Here is a 9,345-nt window from a genome sequence, read left to right on the forward strand (position 1 = left end):
ATATTGAATTTATTTAATGAAACATAATGTCACCATTTATTGAAATGGCAGATAGTCTAGCTTTTTATGTTTCGTTTGATGTCTTAGATATAAACAGATTTTTAGCACAAGAAAATTAATTAACTAGTAATCAAAGATACTTATATAAATGTCTTTAAAAAAATGGACTCAGAAAACTTTTTTTTTAAAAAGAGATTTTTATTCTGATTTTATTTTTTTTCTTCCAAAACAGTAACATATGAAAAAAAAATTAAAAACAACAAACATATTCAAAATAAAACACCCTAGGTTAATACAATTCATTTATTGATAAAAACATGACAATAATGTACAGCATTTGCATGAGTAGAATTTATAATGGAATATTTTGTTGATTAATAGGTTGAAAGTTCTGTTGTTAAAAAATCATTGATAATACAATTCTAAATTCATGCCATCATGGATTTCATCTTAAAAAAGGTTAAGGACACAAAGTAAATTTTTTATAAAATGTTTCTTAAAATTTAAAATAATGGTTACTTCAAAAATAAAGTTTCTACATAGTAGGTTATTATTTAATTAATGCTCTTGCATTAGTAAAAAAAATACATGAAAAAAATTTTATAACATAAATTAAAACATTTTTGTTAAATTTTCTAATTGTTTCAATTAATTTTCTAAAAATGTGACACTTTGGAATCATTCAAGAGTTTTAAAATCATAAAATATGCAATATATTTCTTAAAAACTTCACAGAAATATTTTAGTTTTAAAAAGAACAGAAATATTTGAGCAGCTCATAACCTAATTATTTGAATTATCTGGAAAATATAAGGTAAAATTTTCAAACTATATAATACTTTTAAGTGAAAATTCTAATATTGGCTTAAAATAACAGACTTTTTAAAAAATAAAGGGTGCACAACCTGAGCTTTTGAACACAATGAAATTATTTTTGCAAAATAAAAAAAAATTTGAAAATTTTGAATCGGACATTTGAGTCATAACTTATTGATGAGCACAATTTACACAGATTCTAATGTAAATCTATGTTGTTTCTTGATCGGTTTTTCAAGGTCTTGCTAAGAAATACGGCATGGTTTTAAAAATCCCCATATTTTTATTATAATGCGCAAATATCAAATTTGAGTAATCACTTTTCAACTTGTTTTTATTTTGGCCAATTTTCATTCTAAATTTAATTGCCGTTTCGACAATTTTTTTGGCACTTATGTCAAGTAGTTTTATAAATCCCGAGACATTTTTAAAAACCTTGAATAGAGTAAAAATTTGCCGTCATATCAGATGTCGGAGTTCAAATTCCAGTGTTTGAATTTTATCTCTCGATTTCTGTATTTAAAAAGTGGTTAGCATGTTTTATTGGGTTTATTAATTATTATTTTTAATTTAAAATATTTTCTTAAAAAAAAATTTATTTTTTAAAAACAAAAAAATTGACAGATATTTAATTTTTTTTATTTTTTAATTAACAAACATGGATTATTTTGAAAAATTTAGTAATTTAACTTTTTAAACTAACTTAATTTTTTACTTTAATAAATAATTTAAGTTTTTATTAAATTTAATTATAAAAATGCAAACAAATTAAAGTATACTATTATGCTTGTTATACTTTGCTGCTTGAAAAAAAAAATTATTACTTAACATCATTTCAGTGAAAAAACAAATTTAGTTGGTAATACAGTAAAACAATTACAAGTAAAAAAATGATTGATATTTATAGGAGTATAGCATTGAACAAAAGTTGTATACAAATATATGCGATTTAAATGAAGAGTACATTGAAAAATATTTATCAAACCAATATACAAACAATAAATTAAATATAAATTTATTAAAAAAAATTAAAAGTTAAAATAAATTATAAATTGAATAAAACATATAGACAATTATCCACGTTTTTGAACCTATAACTTCTGCGATAAAAGGTAGAAAGCCTAACTGTTGTGAAACAAATCCACATGAGCTGGAAAAGTAAACTTTAATGGAGTATATTTTCCCCCAGGTGCCGAAACAGCAACGAATTTTAATCTATTCAATGTTTTCAACCATACTCTTTAATTCATGATTAATTTCATTTTAATAGGAATTTTCGATGTAAACATCTCATAGAAGAGAAATTTTTTTTTTCTTTTTTGGCAAGCTATTAATTTTAGCTGTAAAGGAAACATTTTTAAGCAAAAATTCATTCATAGAATAACATCAAAGGATACAATCTTCCAATGTAATATTATCCTTAAAAATTGTGTACCTGTAAAATATTAAAAAAAAAATTATTAATAATGTTAAAATATTTTTAATGAAGCAGGTATGTAAAAGTTATGTAAATTAAACAATGATAATCATTTTTTACAGTGAATAAATAGTGAGCTATGTAAGTAAAATAATGCAATCATTTCTTACCATTTTTTCAGAACAATTTTATCCCATCTTGTTCCAGTTTGGGCAGCAATCAATTTCTTTAGATCTCCAATGGTATCACTACCACTAAAAATTATATGTTAAGGACAAAATTTTTGAAACGTACCTAAGCATAAAACTATTTCTGTATACCTTTATCAAAAATTTTATTAACAGATACAAAATATATTTTATATAATTCAAAATTGTAAATATTTTGGGTTAAAAACTGCAGTCATATTTTTCTTGATAAAGGAGATTATTTTCAATAAGTAAATTGTAAAATGACATTTAATTGATTTTTAAAATCAAAATTTATATTTTTTAATACAATAAGCTTTAATATACAGTAGAACACTAATTAATCAACTTCTAGAACAGAAATAAGTATAAGTCAGAAAATTAGAGTAGTTCGAGAAATAAGCAGGGGTGCATTTAAACACATCAATATTAAATTAAGAGTAGAAATATTTAAATAGGGTAACTAAAATACTTTGCATTACTTTGTGGCAAAGAAATTAAGTCTAGCGATGTCCAATAAGGTGCAAAAAAGTACAGCATTTCAAAACTATTGTATATAAAAGATAATGTCAGTTAGAAAAATTAGCAGTATGTAAGTCACCTGAATGTGAATCGATAAAAAAAAATTAACTGTTGGTTTTTACACTAAATTAAATTTAAAAAATTCCCAACTCTGATTTGTTTTCATGTAGTTTACAAATAGCACATCAACAATCACATTAACATGATTTATGTATCATATTCATATTTATGTGATTAATGATTGAATGGTGCAAAGTGCTGTTACAATACTGTCATCAAGGTCTCGTAACGCAACTCATATTCACAAGAGCACAAAAATTATATTTCCCAACATTGTTGTGAGATGTTAAAATTTAAATCAGACAAAAATTTTTTCGCTTTACAGGCCAGAAAATAAATTTTAATATATTTATATTAAAATACAAGTGTTAATGTAGATATAATGTAAATACTATTTGTTTTGAAACAATATTTAAATGCATACGTTTTTATTAATATCCATTAAAAAAAAAAACATTTTGAAACACAAAAATTTTGTTTGACAATATTGACAAACATGGCCCAGCGGAGAAAATAAAAATTTAGAAATTTTTCTAGTCATCTTAGAATTCAAAAAATTTATTCAATAATTATCACAAGTCAAAGGAATTATTAGACTTCAATGTGCATTTAAACAACTTGCATATCAATGTTCATATGTAAGCATTTTATGTATCTTATATGATCACTAGTAGGAAGAATTACAAATATATAAGAGTTAAAATATTTTGAATTCAGTCACAAATTCCTCACTTGTTAAAAGTGTCAGTGAGACTAATCTAAATTTAATTACTAAACAAACACGTTGGCCCCATTGAGAAAAAAAAAAGTTACTTAATTAAATTAGTTCAATTTTTTTTTTAAAAAAAAGAACCAATAAATGTCCTTAAAAAATTGAAAAATTATACTTTTCAAAAACTGTCAACCTTTTTTGTAATCACAATCAAAATCCTAGCAACTATACAATGCAACAGTGGTTGGTATTTCTTTATATTTAATAATATATATATATATATTGATAAATTTAAGACCAAATTTATTTAATTCATATATTATTTTGACCTCTAGACTTTATATGAAACAAGGTCTAGTTTTTCAAAAATTTTAATGTGTTGAATGAAAAAAAAAATTTTTCCCCATTAAAACATGCCCTTTTTCTCAGCATTAACCCTAAAAAAATTTTTTTTTTTTTTTTTTGTTCTTGATATATAGTCTACATTTTCACAGTTTATTTTTTTTAGACATAAAAAATTCTATTTTTTTTTTTTTTTTTTTACATCTTAGAACAATTTTTGAAAAAAGTTTGTTAAATTATAAAATTTCATGCCAAAAAAGTTTTTTTAATTCAAAAAACCCTTATGTTAAAGAATTCCGTAAGAGTAGAAAATTAAAAGAAAAAAGTTTTTAGATTTAATTTTGCGATTTCTCAAAAAAAAAAAAAAAAAAGTACCATTTAAAATTGACTCAAGATATGAACAATCAATTAAAAATAAAATTCTACTTCATCCACAGTCAGTTGAGTAAAATAAGTTTGAAGCTTTGATTTAGTTTAAAATATTGACTAGTACTCAAAACATTTTAAAACCTTATGGGTGATTCCACGGAAAGTAAGACAAATTGGATGATTTTTTTTTCTTCACATTAAATTAACATATTCTTGATTATTTTTCAGTAAAAAGTACAAAGAAAACAAAACTGGAAAGATTTTTTTATATTTCTTTGGAGTTTTTATGGTAAATAATCTAGAAAATGTTTTTTTTTAACCAAAAATTTATGAATTTTAATGCTTTGTTGAAGTATTTTTTTAATAATAAGTATTCTTTTTTCAAATAATACTAAACAAATTGTAAAAAAAATATGTACTACTCTAAAAAAAAAAAGGTCAAAGGTTCTTTGAAGTGTAACAAGCGTAACCAAAAACTTATAAAAGTTAATCTTAAATTAGAATTTTTTTTTAAATCAAAAACATCCATACAGATGAGCTGCTTACCTGTATTGATATAATGGCCAACAGTTTGAAACTAATTGAAAAAGTTTATTTTAAATATTACTTATTATTTTACGAATTGAAAAACAGTTTGCCTTTTAAATACCAACAGTACCTACCTCTATTTTGAAAGAAATTCAAATTTTGACTTTTTTAATATCGTGAAAAACTATATTCTATGAACCTAATGGTGACCATGTAAAATATAATAACGTGAAAATATTATCAGCAATGATAGTCATTTCATATAAAGTTTAATGGTTCTCCAAAATAAAACTTCTTTTGTTGTTACTTAAATGAGATAACAAAAGCATTGAAAATTAAGGAATATTCTTTATTTAATTACTAAGCAGTTTGATACAACAGTTACGTTAGTGATAAGCCTGAACATTAACAGCTGCTGCATAAGCTGAGAGAGCTTTAACAACTGTTTGTGTTTCTAACAATAGTCTTAATTCTTTTATCCATTCATTCGCTACAATCCTAGCCTCTCCTTTTAACTGATTGGCGTACCTCAAAGCTTGCTCAAGATTATCACTTTGTAAGGAATAAGAGATTCTGGAAAGAATATCATACGTATCCCATTCCCTTGGATCAACAGCCACCTTTCCCTCAAGCTCAGCTGCAGGTATGGAAACTTCATCTATAATTAGACAAGACTGCAAATAAGACAAAAAATAACGATATAAAGAATCATTGTTTTCATCGATCATTGCTACTTTTCGGCAAACTTTTTTCACATCAAAAAACTTCTGCTTTAAAATGCCAGGAGAACATACACCACGAGATAAGGCTTCATTAGGTATTCCTGCCAATACAGTACTAACATACACATTACTTTCATCCGCAGAAAGCTTTATAGAAGCAATATCTTCTTCCAAAGGATTCAAGTTGCTATTATTTGAAGAAATCTTGTTACTCATGGACTGGCAAGATAACCATAATGATTCAGCTTTTCTGGACTCAGCATCTAAATCTGTTTTAGCTTTTAAAAATGCTAATATTTTTTTCAACCTCGCCATCAATCCAGACATATCAGATGCAATAGCACCTTTCGTGTGTAGTAGTCTTTCTTCCAAATCTAAAGAATATTTTCGTTCAATTTCTTGCTCATGTACTTTCAACAGTTTTTGTATATGGTCACTATGTGCCGCTGCTTGGATATGAAGTAGCTTCCTAAGTTCAGATTCAAAATTTTCTTTAAGTGATGACACTCTTTTCAAAACAGCTATTTCAATCTCAATATTTCTTTTTTCTAATTCTGCTCCAATTTTGTCCTCGATTAGAGAATTTTCATTCAATATTTGTTTTCTCACTGCCTCACCAAGTCTTACCTCTTCAGTGACCTGTTGCTTAGCAAGTTGCTTCTGTAATTGCTCAATCTTTTGATGAGCTTCAACAATCAAGGCATTCAAATCACTCTCATCAATAGTTTTTTTATCGCTTAATCCATGGGTATAGTAAGGTAACTTTTGAAATTTCTGCCGAAACTCTTCTATACATTTATTCACAAGCATCTGATACTCAGAAGTAGATTTGATTTCATTTTCAACAGATTTTATTTTAGTTTCAGAATTATTTAGTTCTTTCACAATTTTCTTAACAGTATCATCACACATATTAATTAATGGGTGTTTAGGATCTTCAAGGGCAACATTTTTTGCAATAGATTTAAGCTTTTCAATCAAAGCTTTGGTATTTGATGCCTTTTCTTCAGCCCTTTCAATAGCAGCATTTCTATCACAAGTTGCCTGATAAGCTTGTTTCCAAGCAATATTACTATCAGGATCACCAGATAAGGCTGCACACAATGACTTCATATATTTTCTAATTTCTTCGACAGCATCTTCATATGCTAATATCGTTTCACTACAACTTGATTCCAATTGTTTTACCATACCATTAACGAAACTTTCATTGAATACAAACTTTGAAGCTTGCTTTTCAGACAATGAGACATTCAGCTCAACTGGCTCTACTTCTAATTTATTTACATCACTATTTACAGTTCCGTCTTTTACATGCGTTTTAAAATCTACCCCAAATTTCTGAGATGAGCCAGCAGCATCTTCTGGTTCATCTTTTAAAAAATTGGACAACTCTTTATTCTCTAGGGATGTTTCAGGTGCCAGGCTTTTAGATTCATAAAAATCCGGCAAGAGCTCATATATTTTATTAATATATGGAATATATCTTTCAAAAACACTTTTTAGTGCAGAATCATATTTACTGTACACAACAGCTGACACCAATCCTGTACAAGCAGCAGCAGTTACTATAGCTACCTTTCGAGATTTACTATATAATTCATTTGAATGATTGCGGAAAAAAACTTTGTTGTGAATTTTAGACTTAACAGCCACTTGTTTCAATGACCGCCACATCTGCAACAGCCTGCAAATAAAAACGGATTTTTAATGGTCCTGAGTTCATAGTAGGACTACAGAAATGAGGCTAGAAACTGTTAGTAACAGGTAGTCAGTTTAATGATACCAAGGGCTAATAACTAATCATGATAAGCATAAACTTAAAATATATGTACTTAGACCTGAAATGCTTTAGAATAAATATTTAAAAAAAAATGAATTAGCTGTCTTAATCAAAGTTGCAATTAGTTTTTACTTTGTTAAATAATCAGAGCACTAGTCTTGACTGTCCGAAACTTCCAGTTAGTAGTTTTTTCCTCATATTATTAAGAAAGTAGCAACAGGGAAATTTCAGGACATAAATTCAAAGGTTTGTAGGTAAAAGAACAAAAAGACTACATTATCAGTAGATCATATATATTTCAAAAGCGAAGAAATTAAAATTGTAACCGATTAGGTTAGTTTAATAAACAATGCCCTATAGATGAGATGCATGCTTGAAACAAACTTTAAGTAAAGACTAATTTTAAGCTTGCTTGGCTATATAATTTACAAGGTCTATTTTCTTTACTTTAAATAAACCCTCCTAAAGTTTTGAACACAATAGGAACTAAAACAGACTCAAATTGTAGTTGATTTCCAGAAATTAAAGATATTAAAATTAAAATATAATAATATTTCCTAAATTTTTTGAACAACAAGTGATAAATATACATATTAGTTTAAGTTTAAAAGTACAACATCATATGATATTTACACATTAGAAAAATTATGAGACTAATATTAGATAACAATTGCTGTGATGAAGTTATGAAACAGCAAAACAACTTGCCTGACTATCAACATCAGTTTAATTTCATCAATATTGTCAATCATGACTGAATTAAATACAGACTAAAACTTAACAAAGCTATTAAATAAATAAATTATTAAACATTTATACTACTACTATCTAATACATTTAATACCATTTATTTTTATCTTCATGTCATAAAACAAGGGGTGTCAACCTTTTTTAGAAGGCAAATTTTTGATAACCAATTCTGCAAAAATACATTTAAAAAGGATACTTGCACTTGATACGAACTTTCTTCCCTAATCGGTCATTGCAAGTTACTTCAATCATTGTGAAAAGTTTTATGTAAAGTAAAAGAAACTAAAAAAAAAATTAATAAATGAAATGCATTTTTCAAAAGACAATTATTTTAAATTATAAATTACTTGATACAAAACATTTATATTTTAAAATAAAAATTTTCCTGAACATCTAAGAGAATTAAAAAATTTTAAGCATCCTGGTCCTCTAACAACCATAACTACTACTAGTATATTAATACATGGCATAAATAATATGTATATTTCATGTTTGTATGACAGGATTCATTCCTAATTTTTTTAAAAATTTCCCGATTATTTATAGGATATTTCTGATAAAAATCCCCTAAAAAGAATATTCTTTATAGAACAAAAAAACGTATTTACAAAGAATTAATTTTTAATTGCATAAAAGTTAATTCAACATATTATTAGGCATTAACAAAATGTGTTCCAGATTGCATCATTATAAGAAGTGTTACACATTTCATCTATCAGAAAACCTATTCCTTGTAAATAAAAACATTAACTTTAATCATTCGGGAAACATAAAAACTGCACAGTTAAATATAAAAGCTTTATATTCAAAAAATATATCTTAAAATTAGGCTTGGGAAAAAAATATCTTCCTACTAAACTTACTTATCTTCTATAAAATATAAGAATATTGTGCTAAACTTAGTTTTTATATTAATATAACGGCTAAATCGTCTAAAAGACGTAACTTTAACTCTTTTAAGTTACAAACAAAACAAATATTTCCTACACAACAGATTCAAGAAATGCTTTCTAATTTTATTTATTGTTATTTTTTCCGACTTCAAGAAAGTAATAAGCTTAAAGATACCTAGTTCTGCACAATTCTAGATCGCCATATAATGGTAAACACTTCAACTTCTACTTCCCCCTTAGAGC

The 9,345-nt window shown here is 25.9% G+C and overlaps 1 protein-coding gene across 2 annotated transcripts; it reads right to left on the reverse strand.

Annotated features, from left to right (window-relative positions):
* Positions 1 to 289: 289 nt before the first annotated feature.
* ubl (Ubiquitin-like protein 5) lies at positions 290 to 9,278 on the reverse strand. Of its 2 annotated transcripts, XM_087160817.1 has the most exons (5): positions 9,073 to 9,278; positions 8,406 to 8,491; positions 2,404 to 2,487; positions 2,214 to 2,251; positions 290 to 449 (listed from the first exon to the last, which is right to left on the reverse strand). In XM_087160817.1, exons 2-5 carry the CDS (start codon positions 8,459 to 8,461, stop codon positions 406 to 408), a joined length of 222 nt encoding a protein of 73 aa, XP_087016943.1. In that variant the 5' UTR covers positions 8,462 to 8,491; positions 9,073 to 9,278; the 3' UTR covers positions 290 to 405. The 2 variants fall into 2 exon arrangements, with proteins under 2 accessions (XP_087016943.1, XP_015920736.3); XM_016065250.4 differs by lacking the exons at positions 290 to 449; positions 2,214 to 2,251; positions 2,404 to 2,487; positions 8,406 to 8,491 and adding an exon at positions 5,283 to 7,363 and having other exon boundaries at positions 9,073 to 9,275.
* Between the last annotated feature and the right edge of the window lie 67 nt (positions 9,279 to 9,345).

Source organism: Parasteatoda tepidariorum, chromosome 4 (genome assembly GCF_982258835.1).
Source record: "Parasteatoda tepidariorum strain Cologne lab strain chromosome 4, Ptep-v5.0, whole genome shotgun sequence".
NCBI classification, from domain to species: Eukaryota; Metazoa; Arthropoda; class Arachnida; order Araneae; family Theridiidae; genus Parasteatoda; species Parasteatoda tepidariorum.

What these genes read in the sequence shown, in the direction of transcription:
- ubl (XM_016065250.4), bottom strand. Translation starts at nt 7,353, where the DNA reads ATGTGGCGGTCATTGAAACAAGTGGCTGTTAAGTCTAAAATTCACAAC.